The sequence below is a fragment of the Emys orbicularis genome, chromosome 1 (assembly GCF_028017835.1).
Source record: "Emys orbicularis isolate rEmyOrb1 chromosome 1, rEmyOrb1.hap1, whole genome shotgun sequence".
Classification (NCBI taxonomy): domain Eukaryota; kingdom Metazoa; phylum Chordata; order Testudines; family Emydidae; genus Emys; species Emys orbicularis.
The window spans coordinates 265,461,279-265,487,292 of NC_088683.1; the positions used below are offsets into that span (position 1 = coordinate 265,461,279).

The 26,014-nt window shown below is 43.7% G+C and overlaps 2 protein-coding genes across 2 annotated transcripts in view; both read right to left on the reverse strand.

Moving 5' to 3' along the window:
- Positions 1-13,921, reverse strand: part of LOC135873057 (protein-lysine methyltransferase METTL21E-like) — a 35,585-nt gene extending 21,664 nt beyond the window's left edge. Inside the window, exon 1 of the mRNA XM_065397532.1 lies at positions 13,849-13,921. Coding sequence (XP_065253604.1) covers positions 13,849-13,921 — 73 coding nt within the window. The remainder of the gene's footprint in view (positions 1-13,848) is intronic.
- A 5,775-nt stretch (positions 13,922-19,696) lies between these two features.
- ERCC5 (ERCC excision repair 5, endonuclease) overlaps positions 19,697-26,014 on the reverse strand; it is a 47,561-nt gene continuing 41,243 nt past the window's right edge. Inside the window, exons 15-17 of the mRNA XM_065409027.1 lie at positions 22,715-22,915; positions 21,971-22,055; positions 19,697-20,434 (exon numbers count right to left, since the gene is read on the reverse strand). Of these exons, the coding sequence (XP_065265099.1) occupies positions 19,877-20,434; positions 21,971-22,055; positions 22,715-22,915 (844 nt within the window). The 3' untranslated portion in view covers positions 19,697-19,876. The remainder of the gene's footprint in view (positions 20,435-21,970; positions 22,056-22,714; positions 22,916-26,014) is intronic.

Consider the following 26,014-nt stretch of genomic DNA (forward strand, 5'->3'; position numbering starts at 1 on the left):
AGACCAAAAAGATTCAAATTATCAGAGGGTCTCTATTTCCATCCAGATTAGGGCCCAATCCTGAGAGGAGTGGAATACCCACAAGTCCCATTGAGCTATTAGCACCTTTTAGGATAAAAGGTGTGATCTTGCAACCCTTACTCTTGTGAAAAATCCCACTGAAGCCAATGACCACTGAGGGACTCCTTACACATGCAAAGGCTGCAAGACTGGGGCCCAGAGTCCCACAACCTTTGTGCCTGTTTCACTTTATCTGCTTGTCTTTACCTAGTTCTATGGGTCCTTGAGAAACAAAGGCGGGAATCCTCAATTATTCATGCCCTTGTCACCTCTCAGCTGGACTGCAGCAATGTAATACACCTGGGCATGAAGCCTTCAGTACTTCGGAAACTCTAACTGATCCAAAATGACACAGCTCATCTCTTCAGAAACACTGGCTACCATGAGCTCTTCAAACCTGTCCTCAGCTCTTCACACTGACTTCCAGTAGAACACTGAATCAAGTTCAAGGTCTCAGTCCTTACCTTCAAGGTGCTCCACAGCCCGGGGCCAAGGTATCTAAAAATGCCTAACGCTCCAGGATGAGGACCATAGTCTACAACTTCACCCCTCAGGTACAACAGACCTCTCTACCATAAATGGAAAGTTCATCCATGCAGGAGACAGAACTTCCTGAAGGGCTTGTCAAAGCCTGTGGAACGTATTCCCCCAGGAACCCAGGACCATCACAAACCTCATCGCCTGCTCTAAGTGCAAGGCACATCTCTTTGACTTGCCTTCTCGAACAAGCACATAACGTGTGTGTGTGTGTGTGTGTGTGTGTGTGTGTGTGTGTATATATATATACACATTACACACAAGAAGATACATTAAAAGAATATGCTGTGGACTGAATGAGGCAGAGGTCCTGTCAAAAAAACCCAGTAAATGTTCATGTAATTAAAGACTATCATAATGCATGTGCACAAGGGGCCCAAATCAGGGTTCCACAGGCAACCTTAATTGTGGCATTTCCTGATTTTTGCGTACTTGACTTGAAAACCTTAAAAACATTAACGTATTTTTGTGTGTAATTTCCCAGGTTTTTTTAAAAAGCAAACAAACAAAAAAATCACCACACAGCATATTGACACCACATAGATCATTGGCAACGTTGGAACTTTTAGATCCAACTTCATAGACCTCTGCCCCTTGAGCTAACAGAAGTAACTGATACTAGTAGCAGGTTGTTATCCCCCGTGTGGACCAGCACTAGAAGGAGGATGAGGGAGCAGCAGGGGAATGCTTAGACTCTGGGATTTTTGGTTCCATTCCAGGCTCTTGAGGGGGAAATGTACTTTAGTGGCCAGAGTCTTTTGCTCATTTCCCTCAAGCTTGACCCCTTCAGTCTCTGTCCACCAGTCCTCTCTCTACTTCAACACTGGCTCCTCATCCCATCCCATTCTCCTTGCCTAGTTGGTCTCAGACTCCACTCCTCAGGTTTCTGATCCCAGTCCCAGTAATTCCTAGTCTCACCATTCCAGACTCCCCATCCATCAGCCCCACCTATAATTTTAAAAAATTCCAAAACGAACACTCCACTGCACATACCCCCCTCACCCAGGGAGAAGAGGACAGAAATAATGTGACAGATGATAGTTACGCTGCTTAATGCACTTCTGGAAGGTGCTCAGATGATATTACTGGGATGAACATAGTACAAGAACCTAGATAGAACAGAACATTAACTATGCCCTTGACAGATTTGAAAGAGCCCTCAGGAAGAGCATTGCAGATTACTTAAATACAGCAACTGTTAGATGACCTAGCAGTGATTATCAGAGGGTGTAGAACACTAAATCCTTCCACTCCGCTTAACACATACCGAGAGTAATGTGCTACTTTCCAAGAATATGAAACAAAATATTTTTCCAGAGAATAAATTTACCTAGAGACTATTTGACTAATGTTCTTTGGCTTTATCCTTTATAGGGCTTGCAGCTAAGCCAGTACTATTGCTATTAATATCTGCAAAGGGGGAGAGGGAGGGTATGTCTGGAAATATATAATCAAATGCATCTGTGTTAATTTTGAAGACAAGACACTGAAATACAGTAATTGCAGTGCATTTATTTCTAGGTGTGTGACTTTTTTATTTGCCACGAAAATCAATTCGATACCCTATGTCAATGTAATATAATGCTTGAAACTTTATACACATGTAGAAATTTAAAGGCATGACTCCCATAGCAGCTATAACCCTTACACAGATGGCATCTAGTGAGATAAACTGTCCCTAGCCCTGATCTGTTGCACAGAGTAGGGGAGTAATCCTCTCCCTCCTGCCCTGCTGCTGATGGACCAGAAGCTAGCACCCCAAGCAGCATAAGAAAGAGCTCAGTAATCTGGTCCCCACCAATTTTCCCCAACTGGTAGTTAATTATACTTTGCATTTTCAAAGCACATTTTAAGCAAAGGCTCTCCAGGTGTTTTATATCAGATATAAATCAATTACAACTACTCATACCACCTTAATGCATTAAGGCAAGAAACACCTTGCTCACCACTGAAACAAAGCCATCTCTGGGGAGGAACAAATGACAACAGCATAGGAAGAGGAGTCAACCCCTCCACAGCAGATGGACACTCCAAAGGAAGTGTAGGTAGGCAAAACAGAACCCAGTGCTGGGATTCAGAAAGAGCCACAGCCTTGTTGAGCCAGCCACAAGAGGAGTGCACACCTTTTGAAAGGATGCAACAATCCATATCCTACTTCTGTGGGCTTCCTGAGGCATATCAGGCATGTTGCCTCCAGGAGATGGTCTGGCACAGACCTGCACCCTTTACACAATACAGTCCATGGCAAGTTACGTTATTAAAAGGTAGATTATAGAGAAATATTTTTTATTAAACACAGAAGGACCGAGACAGATGTTGTAGGATATCAGAACTTTGCAATTCTATGCTTTTGTACATGCAAAAACTACCACCAGAATGCTGCATTCCTCCTCCCCCCCCCCACTTCATATAAATGAACATCCAAATTTAGAAAAGAACAAAAATCTGAATCATTTGATGAGTCAACTCTCTAATAAAAAACAGTATATTTTACCCAAGTGAATGAATGTACTTTGATGCAATCAGTCCTGATTAAATCTGAAGAAATTTATTAGGAAATGCCTGACACCTGCTTACTTTTCTGAATTAATTGCTATTATACTAAGGCCTGGTCTACACTATGAGTTTAATTCGAATTTAGCAGTGTTAAATCGAATTAACCCTGCACTCGTCCACACAACGAAGCCATTTCTTTCGAAATAAAGGGCTCTTAAAATCGATTTCTGTACTCTTCCCCGACGAGCAGACTATCGCCAAAATCGATATTGTCATTTTGAATTAGGGTTAGTGTGGCCGCAATTCGATGGTATTGGCCTCCGGGAGCTATCCCACAGTGCACCATTGTGACCGCTCTGGACAGCAATCTGAACTCGGATGCACTGGCCCGGTAGACAGGAAAAGCCCCGCGAACATTTGAACTTCATTTCCTGTTTGCCCAGCACAGGTGACCACAGAGAGCTCATCAGCACAGGTAACCATGCAGGCCGATAATAGCATGGACCGTACGGGAGGTACTGGATCTGATCGCTATATGGGGAGAGGATTCAGTGCTAGCAGAACTTTGTTTGAAAAGACGAAATGCCAAAACTTTTGAAAAAATCTCCAAGGGCATGATGGAGAGAGGCCACAATAGGGACTCAGAGCAGTGCCGCGTGAAAGTCAAGGAGCTCAGACAAGCCTATCAGAAAACAAAGAAGTCAAACGGTCACTCCTGGTCAGAGCTGCAGACATGCTGCTTCTACGCTGAGCTGCATGCAATTCTAGGGGGGGGCCGCCACCACTACCCCACCTTTGACCATGGATTCTGAGGCATGGGTAATCTCATCAGCCACACCTGAGGATTCTGCGGACGGGGAAGAGGAGGAGGAGGAGGAGAAGGAGGAGGAGGACGAGCTTGCGGAGAGCACACAGCACTCCGTTCTCCCCAACAGCCAGGATCTTTTTCTCAGCCTGACTGAAGTACCCTCCCAAGCCAGTACCCAAGACCATAACCCCATGGAAGAGAACTCAGGTGAGTTTACCTTTTAAAATATAAAACATGGTTTAAAAGCAAGCATTTTTTAATGATTAATTTGCCCTGAGGACTTGGGATGCATTCGCGGCCAGTGCAGCTACTGGAAAAGTCTGTTAACGTGTCTGGGGAAATCCTCCAGGGACATCTCCATGAAGCTCTCCTGGAGGTACTCCAAAAGCCTTTGCAGAAGGTTTCTGGGCAGTGCAGCCTTATTCCGTCCTCCATGGTAGGACACTTGACCACGCCATGCTAATAGCAAGTAATCTGGTATCATTGCATGATAAAGCCTGGCAGCGTATGGTCCCGGTGTTTGCTGGCATTCAAGCAACATCCGTTCTTTATCTCGCTGTTTAATCCTCAGGAGAGTGATATCGCTCATGGTAACCTGGTTGAAATATGGGAATTTAATTAAGGGGACAGAGGTGGCTGAAAAGAAATCCTTCCCTGTAGTAAGCCAAGCGCGGGGGGGGGGGGGGGAAGAATTGGCGCTGAGCTTTTCACGTGTGGCTAGCAGGGATCTTCCCTGATACCAGCCACGCGGTGGGGGGAGGGATAAAGCGATCATCCCAGAGAATTGGATTGGGAGGGGATTCATTTGTTTTCTGCTGCTGAAGGTTAACAGGAAAACCGCAGCACTCAACGAGCTTTGCTTGGTATGTGGGAAAGGAGGGCGCAGAAGCTGAAAGACAATGGCTTACCATGGCCGCATGCAAGCCGAATTCTGTTGCCCGTACCTGCGTCTGATCTGTAGCAGCAAAGGCACAGGCACTCAATATTAAGAGGCAAAATGCGACCTTGCACAGAAATCACATGTGCTATGTAATGTGAATAGTGTTGTTCACCGTGAAAGAGTATAAGCATTGTTCTGTAAAATGTATCTTTTTAAAAAATTCTCTCCTTTTTTTCCCTCCCTCCAGCAGCTGCAAATTTTTTAAGCCTCCCTCCTCCATCCCGAAGGCTATCTCAGATAAGGCGTCGGAAAAAGAGAACGCGAGACGAGATGTTCGCGGAAATCATGGAATCCACCCGCAATGAAAGAGCTCATCTAAATGAGTGGAAGAACACGGTTTCAAAGTATAGGAAAGATGCCAGTGAACGTGAGGACAGGAGGGACCAACGTGAGGAGAGGAGAGACGCTCGAGATGAGAGGTGGCGGCAGGAAGATCAGAGGAGGCAGGATGCAATGCTGGGGCTGCTGCGTGAGCAAACAGACATGCTCCGGCGTCTGGTGGAGCTTCAGGAACGGCAGCAGGATCACAGACTGGCGCTGCAGCCCCTGTATAACCACCCTCCCCCCTCACCATGTTCCATAGCCTTCTCACCCAGACGTGTAAGAACGCGGGGGGGGAGGGAGGCTCCGTGCACCCTCCCATTCCACCCCAGTGGACAGCCCAAGCAAAAGGCTGTCATTATTTTAACCTTTTTTTAGTGGCCTTTTCCTTCCCTCCGATCCTCCTCCCAAACCCCACCTGGGCTACCTTCTCTCCCTCTTTTTATAATCAATTAATAAAGAATACATGATTTTTAGACAATAGTGACTTTATTTCCTTTGAAAGCAAGCTGTGATCGAAGGGGGAGGGTGGGTTGCCTACAGAGAATGAGTCAATAAAGGGGGCGGGTTTTCATCAAGGAGAAACAAAACAGAACTTTCACACGGTAGCCTGGCCAGTCATGAAACTGGTTTTCAAAGCTTCTCTGATGCACAGCGCTTCCTGGTGTGCTCTTCTAATCGCCCTGGTGTCTGGCTGCGCATATCAGCAGCCAGGCGATTTGCCTCAGCCTCCCACCCCGCCATAAAGGTCTCCCCCTTACTCTCACAGAGATTGTGGAGCACACAGCAAGCAGCAATAACAATGGGGATATTGGTTTGGCTGAGGTCTGACCAAGTCAGTAATGATCGCCAGCGACCTTTTAAATGGCCAAATGCACATTCCACCACCATTCTGCACTTGCTCACCCTGTAGTTGAACAGCTCCTGACTCCTGTCCAGGCTGCCTGTGTATGGCTTCATGAGCCATGGCATTAAGGGGTAGGCTGGGTCCCCAAGGATAACTATAGGCATTTCAACATCCCTAACGGTTATTTTCTGGTCCAGGAAGTAAGTCCCTTGCTGCAGCTGTTTAAACAGAGTAGTGTTCCTGAAGACGCGAGCGTCATGAACCCTTCCCGGCCAGCCCACGTTGATGTTGGTGAAACGTTCCGTGATCCACCAGTGCTTGCAGCACCATTGAAAAGTAACGCTTGCGGTTTATGTACTGGGTACCCTGGTGCTCCGGTGCCAAGATAGGTATATGAGTTCCATCTATCGCCCCACCACAGTTAGGGAATCCCATTGCAGCAAAGCCATCCACTATGGCCTGCACATTTCCCAGAGTCACTACCTTTCGTAGCAGTAGCTCAATGACTGCTTTGGCTACTTGCATGACAGCAGCCCCCACAGTAGATTTGCCCACTCCAAATTGATTCCTGACTGACCGGTAGCTGTCTGGCATTGCAAGCTTCCACAGGGCTATTGCAACTGTGGAAGCAACTATGAGGGCTGCTCTCATCCTGGTATTCTGGCGCTTCAGGGCAGGGGAAAGCAAGTCACAAAGTTCCATGAAAGTGCCCTTACGCATGCGAAAGTTTCACAGCCACTGGGAATCGTCCCACACCTGCAACACTATGCGGTCCCACCAGTCTGTGCTTGTTTCCCGGGCCCAGAATCGGCGTTCCACGGATAGAACCTGCCCCATTAACAACATGATCTCCAAAGCACCGGGACCCGCGGTTTGAGAGAATTCTGTGTCCATGTCCGTGTCCTCATCACTCTCGTCGCCGCACTGTCGTTGCCGCCTCCTCCTTGCCTCGTTTTTCTGGTCCTGGGTCAGCATAAACTGCACGATAATGCGCGAGGTGTTTACAATGTTCATGACTGCTGTCTTGACCTGAGCGGGCTCCATGCTTGCCGTGGTATGGCGTCTGCTGTGTTCACCCAGGAAAAAGGGCGCGAAATGGTTGTCTGCCGTTGCTTTCATGGAAGGAGGGGTGAGGCTGTACCCAGAACCCCCCGCGACAATGTTTCCCCCCCCCCCCCATCAGGCACTGGGATCTCAACCCAGAATTCCAATGGGCGGGGGAGACTGCAGGAACTATGGGATAGCTATGGGATAACTACCCACGGTGCAACGCTCCATAAATCGACGCTAGCCCCGATACATGGACGCACACCGCCAAATTAATGTGCTTAGTGTGGCCGCATACATTCGACTTTATACAATCTGTTTCCAAAATTCGAATTCTGTAAATTCGGATTAATCCCGTAGTGTAGACATACCCTAAGTTCTGCACAGCACTTGCTCTCTTTTCTTTTGTTATGCTGAACTTTTTGTACGTTGTCGTCCCCAATGTATTATTATTTGTATAACAAACATCTATGGAGCCCAGCCAAGATTGAGATGCCTCTGTGTTTGGCACTGTACAAACAGAGCAAGAGACAGTCCCTGCCCCAAAGAGCTTACAATCTAAACTGACAACACAGACTCAGGGTTGGGAGGAAGGGATAGAACATCTATGGGCTTCTCTTCCCTGCAGAGTTAACTTGAGTCTTGCTCCTAACTTGAGTCCCATCCACACTTTACAGGAGTGTGGTGCTCCTTTTAACTTCAATTGGCCAGCCAGTCAGGGACATAGGCTACAACATGAGTTAGTACAACTCATCAGCTTCTAATGCAACGACTCTGCGTAGCTCGAGCGGTATGTCATAGTGTGACCACTCATTCGAGGTAGGCTAACCCAAAAGGAATTAATTCGATTGTAGATGACTTGAGTCAAGACTGCAGTGAAGACAAGCCCTAAGTAGAGCGAACAATGTGATAATTTGCAAACATTTTTGTACCATAATTTAATTTTGTTTTTTTAATATTTTGGAGTCCGGTTTTGTTTGGAGAGGATTAGCTGAAAAGAGAAATAAGGAAGTAGAGGGGATACCAAGGGAATGGAGCAGGAAAACAAGAAGGGAAGGCAGATGGAGTGAGGCTGTAGTAAAGAGATTATTAGAGGCAGGACTGATAGCACTCTAGTATTAAGCTCGCTTGACACTTCCCATTACAAGACCCTATTTTAAGTTGCTTATAGCTTTGCCAAACTTTATATGTTTGGACTGAAGTTTTCCATGCTGGATGCCTGCCACAGGCTCACTTTTTTGGAAAATTTCAGCCAAACACGATTCAGCCATTTCTGAGAACAAACCTAGGGAAAAATGTATTTTTCAATATTAAAAACATCTGGCAACCTTTTCTTTGGAAAGCTTTACAACCTCCGGGTTTGAAGCAGAGACTTGACATTTGGCAGGGGAGTGACTTTCATGACAGGGATGTGTTTGTTACCGTCCCTGTAAAAATCCACCCAAATTTGGGAATGTTCTAAGCCTTTGAAAAATTGCAGCTTGCGTATGTTCAGTAGACACTCGCTACAGCTCAAAAGCTAAAGTTTCTGCAGATTCTGTCCTCACTGAGCATGCTCAAGCCTCTCACAACTCCTAGGGCATGCACCATTCCCACAGAGTGACTGAACATGCTCCAGCTCAGGGCTACAGGGGCAAAACCCAACATTCCTTGTAATGGCAGCCACCGGCTGCTCCAAGCGGGGGAACAGAGCAGGGTGCCTGTCTTCCATGTGCTCTCATTGACCCCTTTGCTGGCACCCATTCAGTATGGATGAGGAAGCCATCTCATTCAAAACCAGAGGGGACAAAAGATGGACTGAAGACACTGTGGGGAAGAGATGGGGGAGCAGATTGGCACAAGGAACATGGGGGCAGAGACTGGTACTGGTGGCTGGTAAGGGCAGAGACTGCATCTGGGTGGGCAAGGAGACTAGATCCAGGAGCCAGGAAGGGAAATGGGGAAGAGACATGGAACCAATAGGTGGGGGAGAACATGAGACTGAATGAGGAGTGGGGGAGAGTAATTGGGGCTGGTAGGGCGAGGAGACTGGGAACCAGTAGGGCAATGGATTTGACAAGCAGTCAGAATATGGGAGAGAACTCGGACTGGCTGGACAAAGGGACTGCGACAAGGATTCAGGGAGACAAGGACTGTGGAGAACGTGTGATTTTTGTTAATGTTATTAATGTGGGTGACTCAGTTTACCCATTTACATTGTATTGCTACCCACTGGGCATGAAGGGGTTAATTTCTCCCCATGGGATATGGGAATGACAGTCAGACGTTATGTTGACAGCAGGTCTGTCTGGGTTAAACCCAAATGGGCCATCAAGAACTGAATGAAATTAAACACCTATGAATGGAGTACCCTAGAGAGAAAATGAAAGGCCCAACAGTCAAACACTGACCAGACATTAACACCTGGCAGCCAAGGAAGGAGAAGGTGTGGAACACAGTGGGGCTGCAACTGGGGACAAAAAGACACAGGAGATGTCAGGTGACTGCGTTAAGAAGAACTGCGCTCAGAGAGACCAGGGAGATAGACACACAGGGTCAGAGTCTAGAGGAAAAAGAGACTGAGATGGACTACAGGAGACCATGGAAACGTAGAACAGTTGCTCCTGCCACTAAAAACAAAGACTTAAGCTTGACTTTTCCATGCTAATCTAAGATTGTATGTCAGCAGACTAACAAATGCTTGCTCGTTTCGAAAATGCTGCCCTGCATTGCTGCAAATACTTACTGATTATATTGCTCCCTGAATGAGTACAGCTTCTACCAGGAGTTTTAACTCATTTGGACTTGCTGTAGAGCACACGGCAAGTACAGAGGTACCATACTCACAAGTTCAGTCTCAGAGTTGTGAGACTTCATGGTTTGCCCTTGTAAAAAGTTGTGCCTGAGGCCTGGAAAATAATAGAGATAGGCCCACAGAGTCTGTATAAAGGCTGCATTAAACCACCCTGTACATCTATGACAAAAGACATGGATTAGATGAGGAGCCTGGAGAAAGACTAGGACTGGGAGCCAGTAGGAACAGGGAAAATGGAGTGTGTGGAGTGACTGAAGGCTGGGGACAGAGAGAGATAGATTGGGGACTAGGGAAAGGAACTAGGACTGACTGGGAAAGGAGACTAGGTCTGGGAGCCAACAGAGAGTGGAGACAGAGTCAGTGGACGAGAGGAGACTGAGATCAGATGAGGAGGCAGGGGGTGACGGCGTGGCAATGCAAGGAGACTAGGATTTAGTGGGCAAGACGACTGAGATTGATATCAGAAACTTGAGTGAAGACAAACTGGCTACATGAAGAGAATGGGACTGGGATAAGGAGTTAGTGCCAAGGTAAAGACTGGACTGGGACAGGGACAAGTTGAAAGGGTTGGGGCTGAAAGGGTCATAGTTGGGGGTAACAGGTAGAAGCGTGTGGCCAGTAGAGCACACTTCCCTTCAGAGCCTGGAATGGAACCCGAGATTCCTGAGTTTTACCATCCTTCTTCTGTCAACAAAAGGAGGGATAGCTCAGTGGTTTGAGCATTGGCCTCCTAAACCCAGGGTTGTGAGTTCAATCCTTGAGGGGGCCACTTAGGGATCTGGGGCAAAAAATCAGTACTTGGTCCTGCTAGTGAAGGCAGGGGGCTGGACTCGATGACCTTTCAAGGTCCCTTCCAGTGCTAGGAGATAGGATATCTCCATTTATTTATCAGTGGCAGAGGCCTGTGCAGTGAATCTAAAGGATCCAAACCAGATGGTTACCCATGTGAGCATAAATCTGATGCCACATGATAGAAGTTCTTTTTTCAGTTGGCTTGTTTAAAAATCTAGGAAATTACACACACACAAAAAGCAATGTTAAAGGATTATTAAGGTTGCAAGGTCAAGCACTCAAATATTAGAAAACACCAATATTAAGGTTGCCTGTATAACCTTAATTCATTGTATGTGTTACAATAAGTCTTTTTAATTACAAAATTACATGCTATTTTTTCCACTCTGCTCTATAGGTGGAGAAGGGCTGTGATGTGAAGGAAGACGTTGTCTTTATGACCCATGCTTCACTTGTTGCAGAAGATGGAAAGTGTGTAGTGTATGAGGCAGGGGATTACAGGAAGAGAGAGAATGGTCTCATGGTTAAGTCAATTGAATGCCACCCTGGAGAACTGGATTCTCTCTCTGCCTCTGCCACAGAGTTCCAATGTCATGCGGGGCAACTCATTTAAATCAAACTTTTCATGGATGGTTACTAATTGTTGTTAGTATATAGGCCTGTTTGTTAGCCTGGGATAGAATTTGGGGTTTGACTTTTGATACTCTGATATCCTTACTAATATGTGTGAACAAAGAAACCGTGTGTTACATCTGCCCACAAGCAGATGGGGTGAAAAGAGATAAGAGATGGAGTCAAAAGTGTTACAGGGCATGGTGGGAGTGTAATATACGAGCATACACTGAAAGGCTCCCTGGCTCCTCTCTCAAGCCAAGGTCAAGCAACCAGTTAAAACCCAAAGAAAGGCCTGGTCATGTCCAGAGCACCACCTCACTCCTTACCCCTCCCATGGGATACAAAAGAGGTGGGACAAAGACCCCAGACTCATGACCCTCCAAAATGGAACATGACCGTAAGTTGTAAGGGGTGGGACTAGGGTAGGGTTACCATACGGCCGGATTTTCCCGGACATGTCCGGCTTTTTGGTCATCAAATCCCCGTCCGGGGGGAAATTCCAAAAAGCCGGACATGTCCGGGAAAATAGGGAGCGGTCGTGGGGCTTGGATCCGCGCTGGGGCCAGAGCCGGAGCCGCTGGGGCCGGCGGTGCTCGGCTGGCGCCGCTCGGCCGGGGCCGGTGCCCCGGGACCCGATCTGAGCTGGAGTTGCCAGGGCCGGAGCCACTCAGCCGGTGCCCCGGGGCCGGAGCCGCTCGGCTGGGGCCGGTGCCTGTGTCCCGGGGCCCAAGCCAAGCTGGAGCCGCCGGGGCCGGGGCTGGCGCACGCCGGCGCCCCCTGGGCCCGAGCCGGGCCGGAGCCGCCCAGCTGGGGCCGGTGCCCCGGGGCCCGAGCCGAGCTGGAACTGCCGGGGCTGGGACTGGCGCGCTCGGCTGGAACTGGGCCTGGTGCCCCAGGGCCCGAGCTGAACTGGGCCCGAGCCGCTCGGCCAGGGGGCCGGACTGGGCCGCGCCTCCTCGCGCCCCCCCGCCCCAGCTTACCTGCTGCCTGCCTCCCTCCCTGTTTCAAGCTTCCCGCGAACATTTGATTCGCGGGAAGCAGGGGAGGGGGAGGAGCAGGGGGCCGGAGCGTTCAGGGGAGGGGCGGAGTTGGGGCGGGGACTTTGGGAAAGGGGCGAAGTTGGGGCGGGGAAGGGGGCGGAGTTGGGGCAGGGGCGGGACCCCTTGGAGTGTCCTCTTTGTTATTTTAAAAAAATGGTAACCCTAGACTAGGGGTGTGCAATGCAGGTATATTTGGGCCTGCTAAGGAGGAGGAGGTGGGAATGGGGAACAGGCACACAGGCAAAAGTTCTGTGACATCAGTGCTGGGAAGGGAGACATGGGGTAAAGGCTCTGCAGTGTCGGAGCTGGGAACGGAACACTGGGAAACAGACTCTGCCGGCATGCAGAGCTATGGATATGCTTGCTTGAAACTAACCCCAATAAACATTGCACTGCCTGCACTTCAGACTTCTGGTCTTGTGTGTGACAAGAATCAGGAGAGGGGGTGAAGGGAAAATCCTCTAACAATTGTGTGTTCCTCTTTTTCTGGTTACCTAACTTGAGACCATGGGGTTTGATTTACAGAAGTGCTGAAAACTCACAGCAGCAACAAATGTCTATGGGCACTGAGCTTTATATGTTCAAAGTGCTATATAATGGTAGGACCTGATTTTTCACAGTACTTAAGTATCTCAAATTGTGCACCCAAAATTACTGGATACTTTTGACCTCAATCTCCCTGTGCCTCAATTTCTCTTGAGTAAAATGGGGATAATACCACTCCCTGATCTCACGGGACAGTGTGGGGGTGTGTATTGTGAAAATAAATTTGTTAGTGTTTATGAAACATGCAGATACTGTAGTGATTAATACAATTGAAAAAGCACATGAGGACATTAATAATTGTCTTTAGAGCAGGGTTTGAATATTGTGCAATAAAAAAGGGAGGAGACCACACACTGAACAGTGAGGAGAAAGCAAATACTGAATAACTGCTCATTAAGTGCACACAGTCCATTCACTATGACAAACTTTCTGTCTTAGCTATAAATTGATATTTTGAAAACTCCTTTCACAGCCAATACTCAAAAGTTTTGATCTGTTTAAAACCTAAAATCTGCGATTAACCTTCATGTTTAAGGGTCTTTAAAAAAAAAAAAAAATCACAGGGCCTGCAACCACAAGCTTTGTGGGAGCAAAGCCTGATTCTGCTACTAGTTTTATGTGAAGATCTCTCAGGATTAAGTTGGAGGCAGTCCAGACAGAAATGGAGCTTGTAAGTAATTCAGTTTGGCTTACTGACATCCCACATAGAAACTCTACATTAATATCCTGATCTATGGCAACAGCTTCATTCACTGGAACCAGCCAGAGGCACTGCTCTAAACTCTGGTAGGAAGCTGCCAAGGTTTGTGTGAGCTGGCAAGGCATAACATTACGAATTTCCACTACAACACTGCAACAACATTATTGCATTTTTATGTAAATGTTAACACAGTTCCTTAAGTGACATGAATGTGAAAATACCTCATGGAAAAACACTTTTTCCTCCTACTTAATAACCTTCTCAAGCATAACAGGAAAATGAAGCAGATAAGAAAAATAAATTACCTTCCTTGTATTCTGGTTTCCTTGTTAATTCAGCAGATATCAGATGATTACATTGTGATGGTATCATGTCCATTTCATGTGATACAATACTGGACAGAAAATATACTTATTAAAATATCAAATGGAATATTATTTATTTAAATATATACAGTGTGTGTGTGTGTGTGTGTGTGCGTGCGCGTGCGTGTGCCTGTGTAGAGAATTTTGTGCATAAAAAGGTGCTGGAAACCAAAATTCTGCTTAGGAAAAACGAATGAGGCAAACAAACAATGAGGAATACACAGTTAAGATTTGCAGGGAAAATATAAAAGTGGTTTTAAAAAATGAGTTGCTATTACCTAAAAAGGATAAGATGAGGTTTTAAAAATATCATCAGGCAGGCAATACTAGACAAAGTAGGGACCAGTATGAAATGACACAAATGACTGCGGTGACTCAATTAATGACTCAAATGAATCACATACTGAACTTGTTTCAAATATTTTAAACAGAAAAAAAAAATTAAAATCTAGGGATGAACAATTAGAAAGAAAGCACTTGTAAAAATTATTATTAAACAAATAAAGGAATACTTGGACAACCTGGATATATATAAACTTGCTTACCTAGGCAACATGGCCACCTGGGCAATTAAGAAAATTAGCTAATGAATTTATTGAACTATGGAAATTATTTTTGAAAAATCTTAAAGAACTGGGGAGATACTGGCAGGCTGTAGACAAGCAAATACTGTACTGATTTTCAAAAAAGTAAAGAAGAGAGTGCTCCTGGCAATTACAATCCTACAAAACTTCTATCACTAGTAAAATAATGGAATGTCAAGGGGAACAAAATCACTAAATATCTAAAGGAGTATGGAACCATGGAACAAAGAATAAATTTTCTCAAGCAAATCTTATTTTTTTATTCTCAAAGAAAAAATAGATGAAGGAAATGCAGTTGATAGAAATTTGGGGTTTTACTGAAGGATTTAATACTATTTTATTAAATCTTAGTTGAAAATTAATTCAAATAATCTTGGATAGAAATACGGCTGAAAGACCATAAAAAGGTCATGAGAAATGTATGGCGGAGGAGAAAACCGTCCAGCTTAGTATCGAAGAGATTGCCATAAGATCTGGCCTTGCTTAACTTCATTAATTATCGGGAAGGAGGTGTAAACCGTGTATTAATGAAATTCATACATGATAAGCAGGAAGCAGGAGTTGCAAATGCCATTCCAAACAGAGAAATAATACAAAGAGATTTAGAAAGATTAGAAACATAGGAGGAAAACAACAAAATGAGATTCAACTTGGAAAAATTCAAGCAAACACTTAACTGAAAAAATGCCACACACACACACACACACACACACACACACACACACACACACACACACACACAAAAGAACTCAAAACGCATATACTCAATGGAAAGTTGTAATGCCCAAAGAGTTTGGAGCGATGGGGAACAAAAAAAAAATTATACAAAAGTTTGCAATAAAGGCAATGCAATTTTGGGCTGCATATACAGAAGCATCCCTGCAAGGAATGAGGTTAATAGTCCCCCTGTGTATGGATTTAGTGCAACTGACCTGAATATTGTGTTCAGTCCTTGACACTTCATTATCAGATGAATATTGATAAATTGGGAGTTCAGAGAAGAGTAATGCAAAAATTATCAGGGGCAGCAAGATTTATGAATAATAGATTAGGAGAACTACAAATGGCTGGAGTGGCTAAAGAATGGTTGTGAGAAGCATATGATAATACTTTATAAATATTTTAATACCAAAGAGGGAGAGGATTAAGTGAGAGGATCTATAAACAGTAGTGAAGAAATAAAATTATGAAAGTGAAAATATAGGCTGAATGTCAGGGACAACTTCCTGACAGTAAAATCTATTGGACTGTAGAAGAATTTCCTCAGGGGAGAGGTGGATACCCTTTTGCTTGGGATATTTAAAATTAGACTAGAAAATGTAAAGTAAAAAACATTCCTGCCTTGTTAGGGAGCTGGTGGTGTGTTCAATCTTCAACTTCTGTGATTTTATCCACACAAGAGGTACAGATTTTCCCTACCACCATATTGCTCTACCATTATTAACCCATACAGGGATGACATAAAATAATCAATTAGTAGCTATTGGACAGGTTAGTAAATGTTACACTGATCAGTTTGTCCATTACTTCCAGTGTAGAATGCATAGGTTTTCTTCAGATTGGCAGAGAAATTAATATGGTTAAACAGACACTTAAAACTCCGCATGACAGACAGTATTGTTTCACTACACAACCATTCTAAGCTGGGAAAACATTTCCCTTCATAGCATCTACACATATTTTCTTCTGAAGGTCATCTCCATAATACACTGTTATGTGTACTGAACTAGACAACATCCTGCTAAACTTTGAATGTTAATTCATAGCATGTTTAATGGATTTTATACTCTATTGCTATGATTAACTAAAAGCACTTCAATACTAAACAGTTCAACTTCTAACCTGCACTATTTAATATAAGCAGTGTGAAGTAATTCAGATTACTTAGAATGTATTCTGAAAATTGAGGCAGTAAGAATTTCTATGGTGTCCAGCGTCTAAAAGCTGTGTTTTATATCTATCAACATACCTGAATCTTTTGTCTTGGCCTTCCAATAAAAGGAGGAGATACAAAAAGATTTATCCACTGGATTTTCCCCTACAATTAGCTCAAATAGTCCCAGATAGAAACGCACTAAAGTTTTGTTACATACTACCAACAATCCCCCACCAGAAGGGGATTTCGTAACAGCAAGAGGTCTATATCCAGAAGGCATTAATAAATCCTGACAGCTGCAGCTTGAACACAAAGTGGTCACATAGTGCTGTGTTTCCCAGAGAACTTGGTACTCATGAAATCTCCTCCGCCCTTATGTAGAACAGCAAGAGATCTAGACAAATTCACAAAAATAGCATTTACTAAGGCTGTCATGATCTATGTCATTAAAAAAATATTAAAAGCGTGGGGGGCGGGGGGGGAATCATTCAAAAGCCAAGTATTCTTCCAAACATTCAGGGTCACATTTAAAGCAGAGGTCTGTTTGTGAAATGCATGTACAACTGCATGTCTAAATTTGAGTGCACAATTACTACAACTGTAAAAACTGAACACCTGAGAGATGTGTACACTCACATGTTCAATTTGCAAGAGGCAAAATGTAGGCACATAATTGTACATAAATTTCAAATTCAGAAGATACAGCATTAAGTGCATCTATAAGACTCCACGTATCAGAATCTTTTCCATCGTCATCTTCCCCTCCAATCTCTTCTAAAAGGCACAATTATATCAGTGGAGCCACATATGCATGTCTCTGAAAATTATCTTATTTAGATTGTAAATTCCTCAGGGCAGAGACAGTCTCTTACTCTACCTTTGTATAGCATTAGCCACAATGGAGCCCCAATCTAATTTGCCTATAGGCCGCTACTATTAAAAAATAATCATAAAATGAAATCTCACTAGAACTTAAATGAAGAACAGCAGGATTCTACCATACTCAGCAACAGTAAATACTGGAGAGCACATTTTATATTTGGGAGCCACTGTCAAACACAACCCATTTAGTCTCAAATGTGAGGCAAGCTGACCACTAGGGCAGTGGTTCTCAAACTTTTTTTTTTGCGGACTACTTGAAAATTGCTGAGAGTCTCAGCAGACCACTTAATGCTCTTTCCAAATGTTGTCTGTACCGTTAGCTAACTATTGTAAAGTGCTTTGGATAAAAGCGCTGTATAAAAAACAAAATGTTTTTTTCCTACAAATAAAAGCACACAACTCATTTTAATATCGGTAGTCTTACCTTTCTAATGCAATGGATGTGCCCTCTCCCCCCCCCTGCGGCAGCCCCCGAGCTGGGGCTGGGAAAAGGGGGGTCTCTCCCCTGCCACAGCAACCACAGAGCTGAGGCTGGGAAGCAGGGCCGTCTCTCCCCGACAGCCACAGCCCTGGAGCTGGGGAGTCGCCTTTTTCTCCGGCCGCCACAGCCCTGCACATCCCAAATTCCCATCACCCCCTCTTCTCACCCCACTGCCCCCTCCCACCTACCCCCTATTTCCCCCCAAGGCCACCACCTCACCTTACATGTGCATCTCCTTCAGGGGGGAAAAAAAAAAAAAAAAAGACAGGTTACACCAATATAGATATTCTTACATTGTGGTAAATTAAGTGGGTCTTATGCAGAGTTGGCCAAAATTTAGGGATTTTTGTTTGCATCTAACTGGGATATGTTTCTCCGGAAACAAAACATGAAATTGGCATTCTTGTCTAGTCACTGAACAGTCATGAAACAGAGAAATACCATTCAATTTCAATTAGCTACTAATTGGCAGAGAGTCTGCCAACTTTGGAAGTCCCAGTTGGAGGCTCCAGCCACATCTCTGGAGGCAAGTAGGCTTTTGTCCATAAAGCTGTCCTGGCTCGAACAGGGACTCGTAAGGCTGCTACCTCAGTGTGGGAAACCTGCCAGCCCCTAGAACTTTGTCTAGAGGGTCTGAGAGGCTCACTGTACTACATCAGGGAGCCTGCCAGGACTCCAGAGGCTGGCAGGCACCCTGAAACACCAACGGGGTGTTTTTGTCAAATCACTGCTGCATCATTGCCAATGTTTCATCTATTCACTAGTCTTATGCAAGGTCTAATGTTGCCTAAGTTTCACATCACCTCTGAATTCGGACAATTTTTGCCCTTGGACATGCTCAGATGACTCCCATGACTTCAAACGGGAGTCATGCACATTGTCGTCAGATTTTCAGCTGCATGTGTTGTGTGTGCCATTCCAGTTCTGCGCAAAACAGGTGGCAAAGCAGACCGCCCAATGACCACAAGGTCCGTTAGATACGAAGGCACCCGGCCAGGTTTATCGTCGACGAAGCCCGGTCCTAGCTCCCGGGATCAATGTCTACAGTTACACTATGCCTGTGACAATGGACACAGCTCAGTGAATGGCCAGAGACACTCCCTTTGAGGCTCCATTTTATACATCAATACAAACAAGTTATGTACTGCCCCTCTGGTGTAGTTAATTGACACCCTCGGACGTAGCCAATTACCACCCATCACCTTGTACATCTCTATCCATCACACAATCATCCTGACCTTATCTTTGGGATGGGTCAGTGTGTTCTTGTTCTCTTTAGAGAATGTGCTTGTATCAAGGTGTTCTGGTACCACCCTTCTGGAATGTGTTTGTGTGAGTGCTCTGTGCCTATTGCAAAATATGTGTTTTGCGATATCAGTGCTTTTGTCAGATTCTGTGAGCTGGGCTTGCCTCTAGCTCACAGCCTGATTTTGCTTTATATCAGCAAATTTTTGACTGCTACTTTAGACCAGGCCTCTGATAGAAGCGCTTATGTTTCAGTCCCTCTTCCTCCTACACACATCTGAAGGCAGAAAGTATAATTTAACATTAATACTACAAGAGATTATTCCTCTTTGGATTATGTAAATTCTCATAATGCTGCCATTTCCCTCTTCCATTACCACAGCATTCTGTAAATTTTTTTGCACCATGAATGATGCAGTAAACAACAGACTTGGAACATGAAACTTTTGAAGACAGGCAGACCGAAGAGGATAAGAGAACCAAAACTGAGCAGATTTTCTTTCTCCCCATACTCAGAAATTCTGTACATCACTTCTCAAACTTCACTGAATAGTGAAGTTGATAGATGGTGACGTAATACAACTATCTCACTTCAGTTATTAGGAAATAACACTGACAAATCATCATCAGACCCAATTTTATAAAATAACTCAGGAAAAACTCCTATTTATTTAATGAAACTTTCACTGAATAAAAAGACCAACACTGGACCTTTTGAATAATTGTCCTGAAAAAACTGCAGTTCAAGATTGCTAAAACTGTCTCTTATTTAAAGTCTAGTCAGAATGTCAGTGCAATACACACAGAAAAATAAGGGATAATTTACATTTATTCTTTTCTACCAGTGAATTCATTAGAGTATTTACAAATCAAGACTTGATCATAAAACAAAAAAACCAGTTAGCACTTTTTCTTTTTTCTTCCTCTCGTATTCCATGATTTCCCTTTTTTGCCCTCAAACACAGATCGGGCAGTCACCATGACTGTGTTTTCTTCATCCCCATCCTCACCACTTGAGCTACTATTCATGTCTTCCTCCTGTCTCACTGTGTTTTTCTGAATTGCTGATTCCTTGACAATTTTTCCTCTTTTGCTCTTACTTAAAACTTCACTTTCAGAATCCTCTCCTGAAGACCCACTGGATGCTTCTGACAGCTGCACCTCACCAATGAAACCGCCTCCATGGAAACTCTCCTCTTTAGACTTTGAATGTTTTTTCCTCTTTACCCTTTGGCTTTGTGCTGCAGTAGCTCGATCCGTTGTGCCTTGGACAGCTATTTTTCCTTTAGTTTTCTCACCGTGTTTAAATTCTCTTTCTACAACAGCAGTAGCCTCATCAACTGCTGCTTCTTTTTCTTTCCTCCGCATACAAGTCACAGCTCTTCGAAGTCTCTGGCTCTTAATGGCTTGTTTTTCATGTTGTGCTAGTCTGAAGAATGAATCAATTCGAAGTTGAGTCTACAAGTATACACAACAATTAAAAAGGTGAAGTTTAGATACCATCATGACAGGCATTCTATAAATAAAATAGATTATGCAATAGTCTAAATTGGTGTAGAACAAAGACTGCTCAAATAAATGAAATATGAATCACAAGTATATACAGAGTACAAGAGATTAGAAATTATACAATAATATAATTATTCAGCAAGTTTTAAAAGCTTCCTTAGAGCAAGAAACACTACAGCCCTGTTTAAAGAAACAAATTAATGGCTAAGGAAGCAAAATTCCCTTCACGTTTTACAAATACTGTGTTCATGCTTCTAACATGTGTTATTTGCAATTACAGCACAAATGGAGACCCCCAGACCTGCACACACACATACTTATTAGCATATTCAAATGCAAACTATTAACATAATAAAATGATTGCTTTACTAAATAAACCCTACAACTATGCTTTTCATTTGCACAAACCAGTGAAATAAAATGTTATTCTCATTGATCAAACAAATTGAATGCTTACTGCAACATTTTAAGTCTTAACTGCAACCTTTTTGAAAGAGTCACTTAAGATTCCACATTGTTAAAAGAATGTGTGTAGATTTAAAAGTTATCAATATATTTATTATAAAACAAGAAGTATTTCAAAAGCAATTCCTCCATTTATCTGCCTACTCCTATATTCAGGGATCTGCATCTCCTTGCAAGAGCTGATGATATTACTAACATATAAAGCTTTATAGGGAATACAGTACAACCTCATTTAGCCAAACTGTTTGAGAGAACATTTAAAAACATTCAGAGAGATGACGCTTTACATGAACGGAAGACTGACAAGCCTGCTTTGAAAATCCTACAGGAGCCAAGCTTCAATGCATCAGAAGTAGGGATTACATGGGGTTTACCTATGCTGCTTTAGGAATCTGTAATATCAGCTACTGCAGAACAAACAGAAGCCTGAACTCAGGAGTTGACAGGCAGCAGAACTATTAGATTTTACTAATTTACAGCATTTAAAATTATACTAAGTGCTTCACAGCACACAAACTGTACAACATTTATGCCCAAAAGAACTTAAAATCTAATGTTATGTCATCATTTAAAAAATATATGTACTTACAATTTTAATATCTATATACACAAGGCCTAATTCCATGCTGACTTACAACTTGTGACAGCCCACAAGTTCAATGGAATTGCAGGGGTTGTAGTTCAGCACAGAATTTGACCAAGAGTCTGTTAAATGATTTGGGTTTATAATATACTTTTGGTTGAAGCTTTGTTGGTTATTTTAAAAATACTACACCTCTACCCCAATATAACGCGACCCGATATAACACAAATTCGGATATAATGCGGTAAAGCAGCGCTCCAGGGGGGCGGGGCTGCGCGCTCCAGCAGATCAAAGCAAGTTCGATATAAACGCGGTTTCACCTCTAACACGGTAAGATTTTTTGGCTCCCGAGGACAGCGTTATATCAGGGTAGAGGTGTAGTTTTTAAATTTTCAAGCCAGCCTTAAACTACATAAAATCTCCAATAACATGATTACCTGTTGTGAGTTCAGCTGTTTAAGTACAGGCAAAAGGGCTTCATCTGTCTTTGTCCTAGTCCAGCCAAAGCAATTCTGACAGAATGTGTAGGCAGTTAAGGTTCATCAAAAATTAAAAAACACTTACTACCAAAGTATGAACGTGAAAAACGGAAGTTCCTCACCTAACCAAGCATCTCTAAAAGATACAGTACAAAAACTTTTAGGTACAGTAAGAACAAAGGAAATGTCAAGGTCTAGTAACAACTATTGCCAGTATTATCCGAAATGTCTTCAGAAAAGCTTATTCTTTTCTATTATCCATAAACTGTGTTTCAAACAACAAAAAGATCCCTTTGGCTACATCCAATATTGTTGTAAAATATGTTAACCTGAAGAAAAGAAAAACCCCTCAATGTTTGTATATACACCAGAGGCTTCATTTAGTTACCTAACTATGGACCATCCATTTTTAGACACATTGCTGTATCTCAAATTGCAATCAGTGCAAGAAATACATGGACTGTGGCAAGGGATGCTAAATAAAGTGAGGATGGAATCACTGATTTTGTTTACATTTAAAGTGAAATCCTCCTCAGCTTACCTTTGCTTGAAGTGAATGAGACTACAATATCACTCCTCATGCAAGTGAGACAAGCAGAATTTGGTTCTGGGTTATTGAACTTGCTAATAGACTCATGCATTCTTTTTTATCAAAGCAACTTTGGTTCACAACTCCAACCAGATAGGATTGTAAAAAGATATTCTCTGATCTGTTCTACATCAGGCCTTCCCCAGATGAATGACCCCTTTGACTCATCCACCACAGGTTTCAGGTAAGCTTTTACTACTGCTGGATTTGGGAAGCCAGGACTCAGCTGCAGTTGCTGCAGTTTTTTCTTTACTTTGGTATCATGTGGATTGGGTCTTATTTTCTTATTCTTCTGAGCTTCAGTCCACCATTCACTGAAGAGTATAGGAGGAGAAAGACATTCAGTTGTTTCAGTAAAATACATTTTAGACTATTAAGGGCTATCAAGCGAACTTAAACAGCCTTTATTATTATTATTTCTTATTTGTTTCCAGTAGTACCAAGACATGATAGGCAATTTCCAAACAACAAGCTGGCACAATCTCTGCCCCAAGAAGCATACAATCGAAAGGCACACAGACACTTTAGGGAGAAGATACACAACCTATAAGTACCAGTGGTCAAGGTGATCTTTGGCCACATCTTGGTCTGGACAGTAGAAGTCAACTAGATTCCTCAAAGGCAGCACAACAGAAGTGGGTCTTCAAGAGGTACGTAAATACAAAGAGGGTGATGGCCTTACTGATGAGCTGAGGAAAGTGTTCCACACATAGTGATGATTCTTGGACAACTTTTGTAACCAAAAATGACTTATGTATATATTTTTTTAAATAAAAAGTCATAGCCCCCAGTAAGCCCACTTCCAAGTGAAACTGCTCCATGAAATTTCAAAAATTTGGCTCTAGTGAACTGTGCTATGGATTTAGAAGTGGTTTAAAACAATTTTTATTGGAAAACAGAGAAGCCTTCCTACTTACTAAATTTCTTTTAGTAATGTCTCCTGCTAATCCTCACTAACAGGATCACATGCACCCTTCAGCTCAAGTGCTTTGAAAGGAACAGTGGGCCTTGCCCTCTTGCCAGAAGACTTCTAAAGATGAGGGAATATTACTTACAAATAGTAACAGTTGAAAATACAATCCAACCACACACAGATATTTATAAACCAGATACAAAGGAACCATATTCAAAAAATGTTAAAGTTAGAAAGTGCCTGAATTAAGGTTGCTCATGCAGCCTTAATTCCAACCCCCCCTCCATGCCCACCCCAGCCTTGCTCATAAGCATGATAGTCTTGATTACATACTGTTTTAACTGGACCCCGGATTCATTCAGTGCACAAAGGATAGATGCTGCTAAGAAATATTGAATAGCTAACAATGCACTTTCCATGTGGCCCCATGCCAAACTGGCTGCACAACCATCCAAACCCTGCAGTGAACACAGAATTATTAATTTCTTCATGGGCTTTTCTACGGCACTCATCACCACAATATTCAAGTACTTCACAAACATTAATGAGCTTATCTTTACAACACCCTGTGAGGTAGGGAAATATTATCCTCCCCATTTTACAACTGGGGAACTGAGTCACAGAGGTTTCATTCAAAATGGTCAAAAGTGTCCACTGATTTTGGGTGCCTAACTCAGGACACCTAGGACCTGATTTTCCAGTGTACTCAGCCTTTTTAACACTTAATATGTTCATTGCATAGCGTTCTATGACTTCAGTTGTGTGTGCTCAGCACTCCTACAAGTCTGACCACAGTTATCTAAAGCCGAGTACCCAAATAATAAAGAGCACATAGTTAGTAGCCACCTTGGAAAGCTTTGGTTTCAATGACTCGCCCAGCATCACATGTGCGAACTCTGAAAGAGACAAAGACAGAATCCAAATTTTCAGGGCAGCATTTAGCTTCCTAAAAAATGGAATAGTCTTTTCCCTTCCTGTTATTCCAGGCCTCATTAGCTATGCACTTTCCAACATCTGCAACAAATGAGCTTGGGGTCCTACAGACAACACACATTCAGTACATAACCCTGATTCATTCCCAGAACATCATCCACACTGTCCCCTGAGTGAGACAGGAGTTATGTGGGGGGAAAAGTGTCTGTGATCATGTAATTAAAGACTGTATCATAAAGCATATGTATAAGGGGGCTGAATTAAAGGTTGCGTAGGACAGCCTTAATTCCAGCATTTCTTAACTTTTAAATGCATGACTTTGCAATGTTAACATTCATATAATTTTTGGGGGGGTGGGGAGGGGGAAATAATATTTCCCAGATTTTAAGAAAAACAAAATGAAAATACAGAAATTATATCATGTGAAACCATAATGGCCTCCTATATGGGTCATCAGCAGGACCAAACCGTTAGGTCCACAGCACAGACCTGTACTATTCCACCTAACTGATAGGAGTAGCAGGCTGTTACCTTTTATACAGCCCAGCCACTAGAAGGGGATACCTGGTAGCTAGCAAAACAACGTAGAAACTCAGGAATCCTGGGTTCTATTTCAGTTTCTGGAAGGGAATGTGTCTTAGTGGTTACTGACCCTTCTTTACATGCCCTCCTGCCCCTTCTGTTTCTTGCACGTAACCCCACAGCCTGTCTCTTCCCGTCTCTACCCTAACCTTTGTATGTCTCTTTTCAGGCAGTCTAATTCACATTCTTCATTCTCCTCCTTCTACCAAAAAATATAGAACACACCTTCTCCCAAACTCAGGGGGCCCATATCTGTTCCACTAGGAGGAGTCCAACTCTGAAATGAACTCTGAAGCAGTTGCACAGTTCTAAAAACCTCCAAATCTCTCCAGTTTTATTCTATTAGCTACATCAGAACATAAAACGGTTACTTACCTTCTGTAACTGTTGTTCTTTGAGATGTGTTGTTCACGTCCATTACACATTAGGTGTGCGCGCGCTGCGTGCACGAACGTCGGAAACTTTTTCCCTCAGCGGCTCCCATCGGGCCTGCAGGGTCCCCCCCCTCCCGCCAGAGCGGCGCCCCACTCTAGCGTATATATATCCCTGCCGGCCCGACCCTCCCTCGGTTCCTTCTTGCCGGTGACTCCGACAGAGGGGAAGGAGGGTGGGAAGTGTAATGGACGTGAACAACACATCTCGAAGAACAACAGTTACAGAAGGTAAGTAACCGTTTTTTCTTCTTCGAGTGATTGTTCACGTCCATTACACATTAGGTGACTCACAAGCTTACCATTGGAGGAGGGTAGGAGTCAAGGAATAATTGATTGAAGCACAGCCCTGCCGACCACCGCATCCTCTCTGGTCTGATGATGGATCGCGTAGTGGGCTGTGAATGTATGCACTGACGACCAGGTGGCCGCTTTGCAGATTTCCTGGAGTGGAACCCGCGCCAAGAACGCCGCCGAGGACGCTTGGGCCCTAGTTGAGTGAGCCCTGATCTCCGGGGCTGGTACGTTGGCGAGCTCATAGCATGTGCGTATGC